Consider the following 17,382-nt stretch of genomic DNA (forward strand, 5'->3'; position numbering starts at 1 on the left):
GAGATCTCTGGCTTCTGAGGGGGCTAAAAAAACCCCCTGCTGACAGTGGCAGAAGCTAGTTTAACCACTACTATACATTTCTGGTCTACATACTCGTCTTCTTCCTGTGATGTACATACAAAAAGCTTTTTGCCGAGTGAGACGCTAAAATTGGTGATTGAAGGGATCTTCTCTCATGTACTTCAAGAGGTCTTTAAAAATACGGAAGGCTCCTTACTCTCCCTACCTTTCCTATGTCTGTCTGAAATTGTTTAAGCATGAGTAATGAAACAAGGTGAGGACAGCCAGAGATTATCTAGAAACAGACAGGTTTAGCCACTTGCTCAGTTCCTTGCAAACCAGGACTTGTAACCCATTCTCCTCACTACTGGTTTATTTTTAAAATGTGTTTTTAATTAATAACTACAATTTTTTTTAAAAAAAGCAGTACATACATGAGGGAAAGAATTCCAAAAGTGCATACATAGTAAAAATTATCTTCCTTCTACTTCAGGACCCTTCCTCCCAATCTCTCTCTTGGCTGCCACTACTGTTGACAGTTCCTTGGATATCCTTTCAGAAATATTCTATCTGTGTAGTATTTTATGTATATATGTGAATTTTTTCTTTGTGATTTAAAAAAAAAAATTATTTATTTATTTATTTGGCTGCCCTGGGTCTTAGTTGTGGCACTCGGGATCTTCATTGTGGCGAGTGGGATCTTTAGTTGTGGCATGCAGGATCTTTAGTTGCGGCATGTGGGCTCTTAGTTGAGGCATGCGGGATCTAGTTCCTTGACCAGGGATCGAACCCGGGCCCCCTGCATTGGGAGCGTGGAGTCTTAATCTCTGGACCACCAGGCAAGTCCCGTGATTTTTTAATTGAGGTATAAATGACATACAACATTAGTAATTTCTGGTGTACAACATAGTGATTTGATATTTGTATATGTTGTGAAATAAGTGTAGTTAATATCCGTCACCATACGTAGTTACAGAACTTTTTTTTTTCTTGTGGTGAGAATTTTTAAGATCTAGTCAATTAGCTACTTTCAATTATGCGATACAGTATTCTTTTTGGTTTTTTCTTTTTTTTTTCAACAAATATATCTGTTCAGTTTTTTATTCAACCAAACAAAAAGATTCTACAATCAATTCTACTTGCATTTTTTCCTTGAAATATAGTTGATTTACAATGTTGTGTTAATTACTGCTGTACAGCATATATACATTCTTTTTTTAAAAAAAATTTTATTTATTTATTTATTTATGGCTGTGTTGGGTACTCGTTGCTGTGCGTGGGCTTCCTCTAGTTGTGGCGAGTGGGGGCCACTCTTCGTTGTGGTGTGCGGGCCTCTCACTGTTGCGGCCTCTCCCGCTGTGGAGCACAGGCCCCAGGCGTGCAGGCTTCAGTAGTTGTGGCACGTGGGCTCAGCAGTTGTGGCTCGCGGGCTCTAGAGTGGAGGCTCAGTAGCTGTGGCACACGGGCTCAGCTGCTCCGCGGCATGTGGGATCCTCCCAGGCCAGGGCTCGAACCCATGTCCCCTGCATTGGCAGGCAGACTCCCAACCACTGAGCCACCAGGGAAGCTCCTACATTCTTTTTTTAAATATTCTTTTCCATTATGGTTTATCATAGGATATTGAATATAGTCCTCTGTGCTATACAGTATGACCTTGCTGTTTATCTCCTTTTCTCTTTTTCCTGAAGTATAGTTGATGTATCATATTATATAAGTTTCAGGTGTACAACAAAGTGATTCACAATTTTTAAAGGTTATATCCCATTTATAGTTATTATAAAATATTGGTTATATTCCCTGTGCTGTACAATATATCCTTGTATCTTATTCATTTTATACATAGTAGTTTGTACCTCTTAATCCCCTCCCCCATCTTGCCCCTCCCCACATCCCTCTCCCAACTTGTAACCACTAGTTTGTTCTCTATATCTGTGAGTCTGTTTCTTTTTTCTTGTATTCACTAGTTATTTTATTTTTTTAGATTCCACATATAAGTGATATCATACAATATTTGTCTTTCTCTGTCTGACTTATTGCACTTAGCATAATACCCTCCAGGTCCATCATCCATGTTGTTGCTAATGGCAACATTTCATTCTTTTTTATGGCTGAGTAGTATTCCATCGTGTGTGTGTGTGTGTGTGTGTGTGTGTGTGTGTGTGTGTACCACATCTTCTTTATCCATTCATCTGCTGATGGACACTTAGGTTGCTTGAATTTTTTTTTTAAATGAAAACATGCTCTATATACTGTTTCATGCATTTTTTTTCACTCTACCCTACAATTTGAAGACAGTTTCATATCTGAATATAGAGTCTTTTCTCTTTCTCCTTGATGATTGCATAATTATCCATGGCATAAATTATTTAGCCTCAACTTCCAGTTTGGTTCTTACATGCCTTTTTTTGTTGATGGCACCATTCCTCCGGTTACTCTGCTCCAAACCTTGGAGTAATACCAAACATCCTCCTTCCCCATACCTTGTAAATCATGCCAATTCTGCTTTTACAATGCTTTTCCTACTTGTCCATTCTTTTTCATTCTCATTGCCACTTCCCTGGTTTAGGCCTTAACATTTTCTATAGCATTTTCCTGTCTCCAAATTTTCTATTTCTGTCCACCTTGCACACTTGCTTTAGATCAAGTTTCCTAAGGCCAAGATTTGGTTTGTGTCACTACTCTTCTTAAAAACCTTCAGTGGATTCCCAGTCATTGTGTTATATTTTAAAACTCAAGCAGTGATCAATAAATATGATTTAAAAATTCTAATCTGGTGAATTTATGAAATGCAGATGCCTGGATAAGAATGTCCATATGTAGGACATTTTGTCCGTATTAAAAAAAAGGATCCAAGGTGCTTTTGATGCAGTTGGTTGTTGGACCAGTGGAGCCATTAGAATAAAGTACAAATTTCTCTTCCCAGTATTCCTTTTCCAAGATGCTTTTCCAGCCCCATCTCTTGCTACTACTTCTCTACACACCAGTGCAAATGAAGTTTTTGTTGGCCTTCTGGGTGCTCCTCACACCTTCCAATCACATCTTTAAAAAATGTTCAGGCTTAGTCTCTCAATGAATCCTTCGCAGCCAGAAGTGATCACTGTGCTCGATTCTCTGAACTGGCTTACAGGTACATTATGCCTTATCTCTTAGTTTCGGGTTTCTTAGTTTTGAGCTTTTCCTCCCTGTTAACTTGTAAGATCGCTGTCCGCAGAAACCTAGCTCGTCCTTTCTTAATATTCGTGCATATAGAGGCTTTTGCACTTTGAGGCAAGGGTCTTAAGAATTTGTAGGTTTAGTGCCATTGCCGGACTTAATCTCCGTTGCATATGAAGTCGTTAACTGTTCCTGCCTTAGAGCGGAGCTTTTAACACGTTTGCCGATTCAATGAATAACGTGTGGAACCCCATATCCCAGAGAACTACAATCCCAGCGGGCATTGCGCGGAACGTCTGCGGACGTGGGGACGCTAGGGGGCGTGCCGCATGTGAGGGAGGGGTCGTCCTGCGGGTAGCAGGAGGCTCAGGAGGCTCTGGAGACGGGGGTGAGAGAGAGGAGAGAGAGAGAGAGAGAGAGAGCGAGAGAGAGGGAGAGAGAGAGGGAGAGAGAGAGAGCGCGAGCGAGCGAAAGGTGAGCCGAGCTGAAGGAGGGCACGCGCTGCCGGGCACCCCCAGTCTATGGAGCGGGGTAAGATGGCGGAGGCGGAGAGCCTGGAGACAGCGGCGGAGCACGAGCGGATCCTTCGAGAGATCGAGAGCACCGACACGGCCTGCATCGGGCCCACGCTCAGGTACCCTGGGTACCGGGGCCACAGATGGGCGGGCACGGGCGGGATCCGGGGGCAGGCTTCCTCCGGGCTGTGCGCCGGGCCGGCCACCCGCAGGGCCAGCGCCGGCCCCTCCCTTCGGAGAGCCAGGCGAGCGACCTCCACCCTCGGTGAGGCGGGTCCCCCTCCGCAGTGTCGCCGTGGGGTCCCTTCCCGACCGTCGGCGCCGGCAGCCCCGTTACTCTGTAGGCTCTGCCTCCCTTGGGGCTGGGGCAGCCGTCGTTCTCCCTCCGAGGCTAGACCGGCGCGGGCAGCGGGAGCGCGCCCGGCAGGTGGTGGCTTTTAGCAGAGCTTTCACCCTGAGGACATCACCCTTCTGTCTCCGACTCAAACCCCGTCCTGCCCTAGACCCAAGACCTGCTCTTCAGGCAAAACAGACTTCACCCCACGGTCTCTTGCTCGGAAATTAAACTCTTGCCTCAGAATCACAACCACTTCTCAGAATCGAGTTCTTGAAAATCCTAGGCCTGGAAGGAGGGAAGTTTCCTTCAGCGTCTCCTGTGAGCGGGTGCTCGCTGAGCCTTGTCAGGAGGACGACCTCCCCAAGTGTGCAGCCTCCTGGTACTCCTCACCGAAGAGACGTTATCTCCCCTCCGTTCCCTGTGACCATTACTTTGCCCACACACCCCCATTTTATTTGGAGTTGTCAAAACAAGCCGCCACCCACCTCAACTTATTTAACAAAACTTAGGTACCACTTACTATGTAAAGTGCAAGACATTTATTAAGCGATTTACAAGTATAACTTATTCAAACCGCACAACAGCCCTATTAGGAAGGTACTATTATTGCCCTCCTTTTACAGATGAAGCACAGAGAGGTTAAGTGACTTGCCCAAGGTCACAGAGAAAATAAATTAGGAGAGTCGTGATTCCTGCTCACGCATTCTGGATCCAGAGTCTGCATTCTTAATCTCTGTTTTTCTGCCTCATTTGGGGATCACCATCTACCAGTACTTTATGTTAATTACTCACCAAGCGCAATTTCAAACTACCTTTTTCTTTCCCCTCAGTTTATTAGTGCCCTAGAACTAGCTTACCTTCGTCCTTCCTGTGGCACCTTCTGGTCTCCATGCAGCCAACAGAGAGAATTATCTTACCCACCTTGTACAGTCTTGGGTCGCTGTTCCTCCCCTCAAAAAAGTTATTACTCACTGCTTTGTTTTTTCATGGGGAGAGTTGCCTCATGAAAGTGTTTGAAGGAGGGGCAGGCTGGAGACTAGACTCCTCATTTCCACCCGCACAGCTTCCTTCTCCAGGGCATATTGTTAGCACAGTTTTACCAGTGCCATCCCTGGACATGGGACATGACCATCCTTAGTAGTTTGCTTTTTGTTCCTTACTGCATTATGATCATGACCGTCATGCTCCTCTCTTTTTACATTTTCTCGAGTTCTTAGGGGTGAATGACCCTCATTTCATTGTCTTTACTTTTATAAAAACTAAGGACTACTTACTGATATTCTATGTACATTATTAATGGTTATTAATATTTGGTTTTCATGAAACAAAATGTTATTAGAGTTACTGAGGATGCTGTTTCAGCGTTCTGCTAAGAAATTTGGCTGCTGAGCTATATAGTTGGCAGCCAAGCAAAGCTCCTGCTGGAACAGTTGGGATTACCAGAGTTTTTAGGAAGGATTCTTCATCAGAACACCATTAATGTTGTCTTGAGTTGGTTGCGGTTTTTAATTGCTGTCGTTCTTGGTTTATAGGATAAATGACTTAATTTAGTGTTATCAATTTAGTTTGTTGTGATTTATTATGTTAGCTCTCCACTGAATAGTAATGCATATTTGTTCAACTGAATTTTGGCCTGTAATTTTCCATTATCTTGTCTGAAGAGTATACATATTATGTTTAAAATATGTTACCCATTCTCCCGCAGATTCGCCTCATTGTTATCACTGAGTTCTTTTTTCACTGGAAAGTCAGGTTTTGTTGGGGTATATGGATTAGGGATCTTTTGTCCTAAGGGGACATGGTAAAAAAAAAAGTTTTGAAAACCGCTGCACTATCCTACTACTTTTAGTTGCTTTTGCTGACTCCCTTTTATCATTATTAGGGGCTTTTCATTTTTGGCCTTGTCTGGTCTTTGGTGGATAACCCTAAATCTTACTATCGGACCCAAGATTCAATTACTAGAACATCCTATAATACAAGTAACATACACTGTCTTTGTCTTTAGTCTAGCTTGTTCTTCCCATATTCACAGGGGATGATCTCATCTTTCTTTCTTATTCCATTCAGAGGCAGCAGCATGCACAGACTTGATGTTTCACATCTCATGCTTTACCCTGGGTGCACTTCCATAATCATTATCTCCTGGTTTTCCATCACAGTTATTAAACAGGTTTGATAAAGGCAGTAGGCTCTCTTCCCCAACTTTACTCTTAACTGTAAATCTCAAACTCTATCCCTCTTCATAGTCTTTCCTGTTTCTTCTGAGGTAGCATTTTTAAGGCACCGGGTTCTTAGCTGTTCCTGAGAAAGGTTTTGTAAGTGAAGAGGAACTAGATAATAATAATTTGTGGTACCAAATTATTCTTCCAGTTTTATCCCTTTTTGTTTGAGGAGTGACAGTGGCTTGACTTTTTCATTATATAACTAACCTTATTTAAGCTTGAACAGTAAATGCAATGTTAGTTGATTCCCATGTATCATAAGGAGTGCCTTTCCTTACTTACTGTAATTCTGAAAGTCCCAAGCTTATCCATGCATATAGAGGCTGTTGCCTAGCAAATTCTTTTGGGAAAGCAGCCATCTCTTTCTTCTCTGTCTTCATCTCAAAAATTATTTTGTTAACTACAAGTCCTGATTTTGCAGATGAGGAAAGAGGCCCATAAGATGTTAGGGCATGTCTTGTTTTTAAAATAATATTGATTCTTGCCTTGTAGTGCTAATACTAAAATAGTGATCACAAATCACTCATGAACAATAGCTTCCTATTTTCATTTTTCAAATCACGTTTACATATCTCTAGTCTTCTTTCACATCAGTTATTCAGAATAAGCCATTTCCTCACTTTGCTCTCTGGGTGCTAGCAATTAACATTCAGTTTTAATTGCTATTTAAGATTGTAAAACAGACTTTTAAATTTAACAGTGAAATACATTGCCTTTAAAACAGTAGCTTTATTGGGATATAAATCATATCCCGTACAGTTCACCCATTTAAACTATACAATTCAGTGTTTTTTTTAGTGTATTCACAGAGTTGTGTAACAGTCACCACAGTCTAATTTTAGAACATTTTCATCACCCCCAAAAGAAACCCCATACCCATTAGCACTCACTCTTCATTCTGTCCCCCTTCCCAAGGCAGTCACTACTTTCTGTCTTTATGGGTTTGCCTATTCTGTTCACTTTGTATAAATGGAATCATACAACATTTTGAGGAACTGCCAAACTGTTTAACAAAATGTCTGTACCATTTTGCATTCCTGCCAGCAATGTGTAAGTGTTCCAGTTTCTTCATATCCTTGTCAGCACTTGTTAGTATCTTTTTTATTTTAGCCATCCTAGTGGATACAAAGTTGCGTCTCACTGTCGTTTTGATTTGCATTTCCCTAATGGTTAATGTTTTCATGTGCTTATTATTATTATTATTATTATTGCGGTATGCGGCCTCTCACTGTTGTGGCCTCTCCCGTTGCGGAGCACAGGCTCCGGACGCGCAGGCCCAGCAGCCATGGCTCACGGGCCCAGCCGCTCCGCGGCACGTGGGATCCTCCCGGACCGGGGCACGAACCTGTGTCCCCTGCACTGGCAGGCAGACTCTCAGCCACTGCGCTACCAGGGAAGCCCATGTGCTTATTTATTTATCTTTTTTGGAGCAATGTCTATTGAGATCCTTTGCTCAGTTTTTACTTGGGTTGTCTTTTTATTATTGAGTTGTAAGAGTTCTTTATATATTCTGGATATAAGTCTCTTACCAGGAATAGGATTTGCAAATACTTTCTTCCATTCTTTTGGTTTGTTTTTTCATGTTGCACAAAAGTTAAATTTTGATGTAAGTCCAGTATATCTAGTTTTTATTTTTTTGCTTGTGCTTTTGGTGTTGTATCTAGGAAGCCTTTGCTTTACCCAAGATTATGAAGATTTCCTCTTGTTTTTTTCCTGAGTTGTATAATTTTATCTTTACATTAAGGTCTGTGATCCATTTTGAGTTAATTTTTGCCTATAGTGTAAGGAAGGGTGTTCATTTTCATTCTTTTACATGTTGATATGCAGTTCTAGCATCATTTGTTGATTGCCATTTTTCTAACCCAGATATATTTCTGGTTGATTTATCTTGGTCTTTTTACCATTAAATTTATATTCCTTATTTGTAGCAGAAATGTAACCTTCAAGACCCTGTCATTGTGTTTGTTTGACTTTGCTGTTCAGCTTGACCTCCCTTGTTGAGTGCTCTCACCTGGGAAGAAGTTTGCTCTGATGTTTTCAGGTAAAGGTTTTCTCTTTTTTAGCTTAGTTGCTGCCTTCCATTTCTGAGGTTCTTGTGTTATAAGAATGATGTGATTGCTATATTTGATCTTGGTAAAGCACTTTACTTTAGGGACTAATTCTTGTCTTACCTCATGGAATGGTTTTGTGTTATACTGCTCAGCTTTAAGATTAACATAAGGTGTATTAATGATGGAATCTTACCTATTTGATCTTTTTCATTGTTGAAACATTAAAAAAGCTATTATGTCAACATTTAAAAAATTTTGGAAGCTATATTAAGAATTACTTACACTCCTATAACACTGCTGCTGTTGTTTTGGTGCATTTCCTTTTAGACCTTTGCTTTATGGATTTTGTTGTTAAAAAGCTGTATTCTTGGTGCAGTAACAATTTTCTCTCTTGCTTATTTAATTAAGTTGTGTGTAAAGCTGCCTCTTACAGAAAAGAAATATGGGGAATATTTTCAAAAGCTGTTTTGCTCAGTGTCATTTGATAATTAAATATGGGGAACTGGCTTCCCCACTTACTACTTCTGTGCCTTTGGCCACATGGCTTTGTTTTCCATCCTCTGCCCTCCCCTGTTACCTAAGTTGTACAGAAACCAGTTAAGCATAATCCTTGGTTTATGACACTCTCTCATTATTGGTCACCGCATGGACCTCTTTAAACAATTAATTAATTGTTTTTATAAGCAGTTTACCACCCTAGTAGGCAAATTTTTCTCATCTTTAAAATGGGATTATACCACCTACATTGCAGGAACAGTATCAAAAAAAAAAAAAAGGAGACAAAGCGTTCTTCACTGTACCTGCTAGGCAGTAGTAACTCCGATAATGTGAATCATCTGCCTTTTACCCTTGAGTTTGCTATGTGGACTTAGGTATTTCTGTTTTTGGAGTTACGTTAATTACAAAACTTAGTGTTTGGAGTGGTTCCTGACTTTTTTTTTTCCCTTCCACTCATACAGCTGAGGGATATAATATTCATCAATAATCAGACCCTGGAAGTGGTTATTTTGATATAGACTGGAGAATGGAGGAGGAGATGGGAAACAATTTTATAAAGGCAGTTCAGGTGACTGATATACTCCATCCTTGACAATCAATGAGGGGAAAGAAATGATCTCCCATTGCTAATTGCTTATTTTTTAGTAGTTGCTCCCTTCTAAAAATAAAATTTTTATATTTTAATTTATAAATGTAAGGTAATGACTTGTAAAAAGAAGAAACAGACAACAAAAAACTTAATCCTACCACCCTGTCACAATCTTATATTTGTATATTTCTTTTAAGCTTTTTCCATATTCATTTTATTACATTAGAAGAATATTATCATGTTGTGTCTTGCTTTTTCAGTTAACATATTATATACAGTTTTATACATTGTTATATATTATATATTTATATTATTTTGGTGGCTTCATTCATGAATTAATTTATGCATTCATTCTACAGATATTTATGGAATAACTTCTATGTGCCAGGTACTCTTCCAGGCTCTGGGGTACAACAGGGAACAAAATAGACATGTCCCTGCCCTTTTGGACCTTACATTCTAGTGGAGCACTCACAGAATAAACAAACACATAGATACATAAAATAATAGTGTTATTTAGTTGTTAGTGTTACATATGATGGGGTATTATTTTTGATTAGGTGATTAGAAAAAGTTATTCTGGCAAAGGTTTGAAAAGAGTGAAGGAGCAAGCCATATGGCTCTCTGGGGGAAGTACCTTCCAGACAGCAGGCACAGTGTGAAGACTCAGGAGAAGCATAATGGGAGGTGATGGTAGGAAATTAGTGAGGGTCCAGATAGTGTAGACAAAGAAAGAGACTGATTTTATTTCTAAGTGTTATGGCAAGGTACAAGAGAGTTTTGAGCAGGAAAGTGACATGCTGTAACTTAAGTTAAACAAAGAACATTCTGGCTGCTGTGTGAAGATTGGAGTAAGAGAAGAAACAGGAAAACCAGTCAGGGGATATTTGCAGTAATAAGAACTAAGAGATGGTTGTAGCATGCAGTAAGATGTTGGGGAGGAGATGATAAGAAGTAGTTGGATTTAGAATATATTTTGAAAGCAGAGCCAAAATATTGGATTAGTTATAGTGGTTAAAGAAAGAGAGGAATCAAACATGATTCCAAGGCTCTTGGCCTAAGTAAATGGGTGAATGGTGGTGCCATTTATTAGAATAGAGAATAAAGGGGGAGGAATTTTATTTTTCTTCGTGGCACTTACTATTGCCTGACATATATAATTTTTAATTGTCTCCTTCATTAGAATGTGCATTCCAGGAGGGAACGAATTTTGTTTCTTTTGTTTGCTGCTGTATCCTGGAAACCTGAAAGAGTGCCTGGCATACAGTTGGTACTCAATAAATATTTGTTGAATGAATAGAAGAATAAAATAATTGTACCATGAACTGTTAATTATTTGGGGGTTAATTAAATGATTTGTAGATTAACTGTCTTAAAAAATATGACTAGGCTTTTGAGGAAAAAATAAAACTGCTGAAAATCTTGAAAACCTCGGCGTGTTGGAAGTGTTTATTTTTTGGAATTACGTATGATTTTAGAGCTCCTCTTTCTCTTCAACAAAAGCGTAATCTAAAATAATTGGCCTCTAATGCCTGTGAATCTTAAATATTTTTGCAATATTGTTAAAATTTTTCAAATTTAAGTATGATAACTTTAGTGACTAAAATGTTATGATCTAAGTACACATTGTATAAATAAAGCTTAACATTTGGTAATAAGTTAAAATTTTTGTACATTTGGGAAAAAGGGGGTGGACAGTGTTAAATAAGTTTCAATTACAATATGGAATAGGATAATGAATTTTTTGTGGTTTGATAAAGAAAAGTTAGGTTTTATTTTAATAACTTCATTGACTTGTCAAGCAAATTGAAAAATGAAAAACTGAAAAAGCCCTCTTGTAGCTGATAAGACAGTGCTAGTTTGGTTCAATCAGCATTGGGCTCCAAGTCTGATTTTATTCAAGCTAAATAAACAAAAATTTTCATTGAAGCTCTTCCAGTGGAAGGTTATTCTGGTGTGTTATCTGATCAATTAGATTCAAGCCATAGAAAAATTAGTAGTCACAGAGGGAAATTAAATGGGAGAGTAGCATTTGGCAATCATTCCTATGTTGAATTTGAAGAATTTATTAGTTATCATTAGATCAAATATATAGTGCTGGTGAAACTCATCTGGAAATTTTACCTAGTATAATAATGAAAATAAAATATGAATGGGTAAATTATCTTTATTTGTATGGGTTTGAAATATTTAAAAAGTGGAAAGAAAATGATATGAACCATAAATATAGTATTTTTCCCATTCCCTCTATTCCTCATTTTATTAGTTTGTTGTTTATTCTTCCATTGTATTTTTAATGCAAATATAGGCATATATGATTTTATTTTCTCCTCCCCTTTTACAAAAGAAGCAGTGTACTGTATATGCAGTTCTGTAGCTTAGTGTTTTATATTATTTCATCAATATATTTTGGAGATCTGTCCATATCAGTATGCAGAGATTTCCCTTATTCTTTTTTACAGCTATATAGTGTAAATATACTATGGTTTATTCAGCCAGTTCCCTATTTCTGTATACTTGGGTTATGTCCAGTCTTTTGTTGGACAGAATAATGCAGCAGTGAATAATCTTGAATGTCTGTAATTTCTTATTGTACATTTCCTACTGTATCTGTAGGATCGATTCCCAGAAGTGGGATTGCTGGGTAAAATAATGAGTGTACCTGTACTTTGGTAGGTATTACTTTCTACAGGGGTTGTACCATTTTGTTCTCCTTCTAGCCGTCTATGAGATTGCTCATTTCTCCATAGCATTTTCAGCAAAGTGTGTTTTAGACTTTTGAGTTTTTGCTAATATGATAATGACAAATGGTATTTCAGCGTTTTTATTTGTACTGTATGAGTGAGGCTGAACATCTCTTCATATGTGTAAAGACTGTGTGTGTGTGTGTGTTCTGTCTGTCTGTGTCCTTTGATTATTTTTCTATAAGGTTGGTATTTTTCTCTTTGATTTGGGAGCACCAGTAAAGAACCTTTGATAATTATGCTTTGCTTAAATGCATCAGGAGTGTACAAACTAAAACGAGTTGTGATTACTAAAACAAAGAAACTATTGTTTTTTATGGAATGAAAGTTCAAACCTGCCTTTCTGTTGTTTTAGTTATAAAGGAACATGAATAAACAGACATTTTAAAAGAATTAAAAAAAATCTTATACCAAGAGGCTATGATAATTTGAAATCAGAAGGTTTTTTGGGGGAATGCAGTAACATTATTAGATAATGCTGCTTCACATACAAATACAGTTCTTAGCAAATCAGAGGATGTCAACATTTTAATAAATTCTTTACTTTAAAATGTTCTGGTATGTATTCACATGTTTACATAATTTCCAGCATTTACCTAATTAGTATATGAATTAGTTGCAAAAAATTATTGATAAGGACAATTATTTAGTATGGTTTTGGAAGCAGTTTAGAATTTTAGAGGACATTTATGATGTAGCTTTAGTTTGGAATATGATATGTATGAATATTGATTGGGTCATTGAGGAAAATAAAGATATTTTAATTCTTTACATCGTTGGATTTGATAGTTTTTAGTATTCGCTAATGATGTAGTAATTTATTTAATCACATACAAAATCAACCTTCCAGCTGAAAACAACTTGAAGAAATAAAATTAGTGAGTAGCTTCTCTATGAAATATGTTAATCTGGGTTGAGATGCTGAGCAACTATGACATTTAATATTTGCTTGGGGGAGATAGCAAAAATAATGAGGGGGGGAGGAGTTAGTAAAAACTGAGTTAAAAATAAAGCTGAGCTTAAACCTGATGTGACTAATAGCTTATTTCTTAGAGATGTCTGCTATGGCTATGGGAAAAAAGAGTAAAGCCTTTTTTTGCAGTGTAGTAGTATCTGCTGGAGTATTTAGAAAACAAGACAGTTTGCTGACTAGCTGATGTTACATGGACTTTGTTTGAATATTTGAAGTAAGGAGAGGTCAGTTAAGAGATAGTGATAATGAAATATTTTATTATTTTGGCTATTTTAGAAAGCAATTTGTGATGTGTATCTGTAAGTTATATTTATGTTATATTTTACGTTCCTCGATGTCCTTGGAATGTTAAATGTTTTCTTTCAAATTGCGGGTAACTGAGCATTAATATTTCCTTCACATTTTGACTGATTTTTTTGAAGGGTGATTAATTTTGTCTTGACTCTGTTTTGGGGTTATTCTCAGTCTCCTTCCCCTCTTATTCTGGTTGACAATTGACTGTTTTCTCTTTCTCTCTCTTTTTCTCTGATTTTCCCCTTGCCTTGTAGAAAGGAATTAGATGGTTTCCAAAAATCTACATGATTTAAAAAAATATTGTAATAGATACATCAAAGGTGGTGAGCAAATTGGGGGGAGGGAAAACAAAGGTAGGAAAGAGAATATGAAGTCAAGAGTGAGAGCTGTTAAAAGATTATGTTTGTTAAGGTAGGCCATCAGTTTGGCTCTAGGCTTTCCGGCAGCTAGTGCAAAAACGAGATATGCTTTGTTGTTTGAGTTATGGTGTAAACTTAAAAAGTAGTTACTTTGGAGAAGCACAGCTATTCTTGGTTCTGAGAACTGTTTCTCCCATATGTCCTCACAAAGAAGGCCCTGTATAATGTAACTTTAATAGCCATATAGTAAATGCAGCAATATGTGACAGGCTGTTTCTTATATTGTCCTTTAGTGAAAGCATATGGCATAACCAAAGCACAATTTAGTAAAAGCAGTTCTGCAGGGAGTCAAGGGAATGCAGTTGTCTGCTTGTCTTGGCTTAATCAAGGCATAGATTTTATAATACCTACAGTGGAAGTTGATGGTGCATTATCCCGCTTACCCCCTTTTTTGGATTATTGATCACTTTGAGAATCTTTTGAATGCTATACACCCTTTCCTTAGTAAAATGCATGTGACCAGTCTTCATAATTTCTAGTCTAGAAGAGTGTATGCCTTGCATGTATGTTAAGTCTTCATAAATACTGCTTTTAGTAGTCAAAGTTTTTGATAACTGACAAGTATCAGTGAGTTCAAGATTATATTTTTTTGCCTTTCTTTGTGAATGTATCACTTGCATGTGTTCTAGGTTAAGTAAGACCTGTATGTGCTTTAAAAGTAAACCAGCTGTGGGTTGGAATATTATTTTTTTATGAAAGTTGAAGAACCTGGATAAGCCACTCTATTCCTTCAAAAGAAGTAGAGTGAGAGAGAGTACTTAAGGATAGGGCCAAGGTTCTTTAGAAGTTATTTGGGTTGTGTTCAAGAAAGAAAGAAATGCCGTTAAAGCCATCATAATTTTATTCCTAACAGTCTTAAATTTGATGTTAAAGACCAACCCACCTTGGCCATTTAAAAAACTGCCAACAAATAAAGTAACCATAGATGTTTTGTCTGTGTAATTTAGAGTATACTTCCTGGAAAATGTATGCCTTATTAAGGAGGTTATTTACCTGGAATGTCTGGAACCTACCCTGTTCTGGATTTATAATTAAAAAAAATTGAGATGTATAAGTCTCAAGAGCACAGAGATTGATAAAATAAAATTTAAGCGTGTAATATATATTTGCATAAAAAAACTTTAAAACATGCATCGCCCAGTTAAACATCTAAGTGAGCAAGAATTATCACAGTGCAACCAACTAGGTTACCTTAATGTGATTTGTGATGATACATATGGACTAGGACTCTGTTAAAATACATGCCTCCCATTCACAGTGTTGCAGATCATCAGATTGACATGTATCTTGCACTGTAGTGAATTTACTTTCAGTTACTACTGTGATTTGATAAAAGCAAAAACAATGACAATAGCAAACTTTTTAAAAGAACAATTCTGTCATTTTTTGGGTATTTAGATGTTACCAGTGTTTAGGAAGCTGGACAAATGTTCTATTGTATATTAGATAAGTGACAAGGCCATTTGCCAAAAATGATGATTTGGATTAAAATAAGGCTCTTTTGCATATTTGTTTTTGATTAAAAAGCTGTGGAGTAACACAGGCTTTCAATTTTGATTGTGTTTTTATATACTTGGAACATGACAAACTGGGACGAAAGTGTATCTTTTGGCATTGTGATTTTGTATAGTGGAGCACTAACGTCTTGTTGCATGTCAGAACCTTTGCTTTTATTGTTCTCAATATCTCTATATTTAAAAAGTGCTTCTTTATGTTTTTTTCCTTTGAAAATTGTGGCTTTGTTTCTTTCCTCATATTTGTGCTTGCTTTTTGTATCTCCCTTCTGCTTTCTGTGAAACATCTAAGCAAGCAAGAATCATTGCAGTGCGACTAACTTTCACTTTCTAGGGAAGCTCTGGTGCCAATAAACAATAACATTTTAAGGGTATTGATATGAAATGTGATCTTACCAAGAAATATGAATGAATAAAAACAGCAGACATTGAGCTTGACTGAATCCATGTTATGAAACATTTTTGGTATGGAGTTTGATGTTAGGAAAGACATGTTTGTATAACACATTAAAAAAAAAAAAGGAAAGAAATAAGGGAGCTAGCCAAACATTTTGTTTTTGATGAGGTAAAAGAATTACTTGACATTTGTAAGGGAGAAGTGTATAACAAAGATCTTTTGGCATTGGAATAGCAAAGGAAAGAGGAAAATGAAATGAGAAGAGCTCTGGAAATAGAAAAATAGGCTATTGGAAGCATTTTTAAATGGTAAATATGGATCTGACTCTATACATTTATTATTTGATTTTTTTAAAATGAAACTTTGCATTTTGAGGTAATTGGAAATTCACTTGTAAGAAATTATACAGAGATCCCCTGTACCCTTTACACAGTTTCCTCCACTAGTAGCATCATGAGAAACTGTAGTACAATATATCAGGACTAAGATATTGCCACTGTGACAGTCAAAATACAGAATATTTTCATCATCACAAGCATCCCTCGTGTTGCCCTCTTACAACTACAACTATTTTCCTTCTGTCCCTATCTGCTCTTTAGCCCCTGAAAACCACTAAACTGTTCTCCATTTCTATAATTTTATCATCTCAAGAATGTTATATAAATGGAATCATACAGTATGTAACATTTTGGAATTGGCTTCACTCAATGTAATTTCCTGGAGATTCATCCAAATTGTTGTGGTGTATCAATAGTTTGTTCCTTTTTATTGCAGAATGGTATTCCATGGTATAGCTGTACCACAGTTTTTTAATCATTCATCCATTAAAGGACATCTGGCTTATTTCCGGATTTTGGCTATTAAAATGAAACTGCTATAAATACTTCTGTAAAGGTTTTTGTGTGAACAAACATTTTCACTTCTCTAGGGTATATAGCTGGTGGTGGAATTGCTGGGTCATATGGTAACTCTATGTTTAACTTTTTGAAGAACTACTAAACTTGTTTTCTGAAGTGGTGGTACCATTTTACGTTCCCACCAGCAATGTAGGCGGGTTTGTTTTTCCAGATCCTTGCTAGCATTTGGTATCACTATTTTTTATTTTAGCCATTCTGATACAGGTGTAGTAGTATCTTATTGTGGTTTTAACTTTTTTAACTTATTGTGGTTTGTATTTTTCTAACTGCTAATGATGCTGAATATCTTTTCATATACTTACTTGCCATATGTATATCTTCTTTGTTGAATTGCTTCTTCATGTGTTTTGCCCAGTTTCTAACTGGATTTTTTTAACTGTTGAATTTTGAAAATTCTTTATATTTCTAGATACTAGTCCTTTATTGGATGTGTGGCTTGTAGGCATTTTCTCCCACTCTGTGGCTTGTCTTTTCACCCTCTTAACAGAGGTCCGTTACAGATCAGAAGTTTTTTATTTTGATGAAGTCCAAGTTACCAATTTTTCTTTGTATGGAACATGTTTTTGGCGTCAATTCTAAGAACTCTGCCTGGCCCTAGATCTTGAGGATTTTCCCTGGTGATTCTTTTATCCTAAAAGTTTATAGTTTTACAAAAATGAAAAGTCTGTGATTCATTTTTTAAAAAAATTCATTTATTTAATTTATCTTATTTTTGGCTGCGTTGGGTTTTCGTTGCTGCGAGCGGGCTTTCTCTAGTTG

At 37.3% G+C, this 17,382-nt stretch overlaps 1 protein-coding gene across 7 annotated transcripts in view; it reads left to right on the forward strand.

Moving 5' to 3' along the window:
* The first annotated feature begins 3,494 nt into the window (after nucleotides 1-3,494).
* Nucleotides 3,495-17,382, forward strand: part of EXOC6B (exocyst complex component 6B) — a 702,680-nt gene continuing 688,792 nt past the window's right edge. For all 7 annotated transcript variants that reach the window (XM_029232675.1, XM_029232678.1, XM_029232676.1 and 4 more), the window contains exon 1: nucleotides 3,495-3,787. In XM_029232675.1, coding sequence (XP_029088508.1) covers nucleotides 3,675-3,787 — 113 coding nt within the window. In that variant the 5' untranslated portion in view covers nucleotides 3,495-3,674. The remainder of the gene's footprint in view (nucleotides 3,788-17,382) is intronic.

The sequence above is a fragment of the Monodon monoceros genome, unplaced genomic scaffold (assembly GCF_005190385.1).
Source record: "Monodon monoceros isolate NGI ecotype Baffin Bay Population unplaced genomic scaffold, NGI_Narwhal_1 Super_Scaffold_19, whole genome shotgun sequence".
Lineage (NCBI taxonomy): Eukaryota > Metazoa > Chordata > Mammalia > Artiodactyla > Monodontidae > Monodon > Monodon monoceros.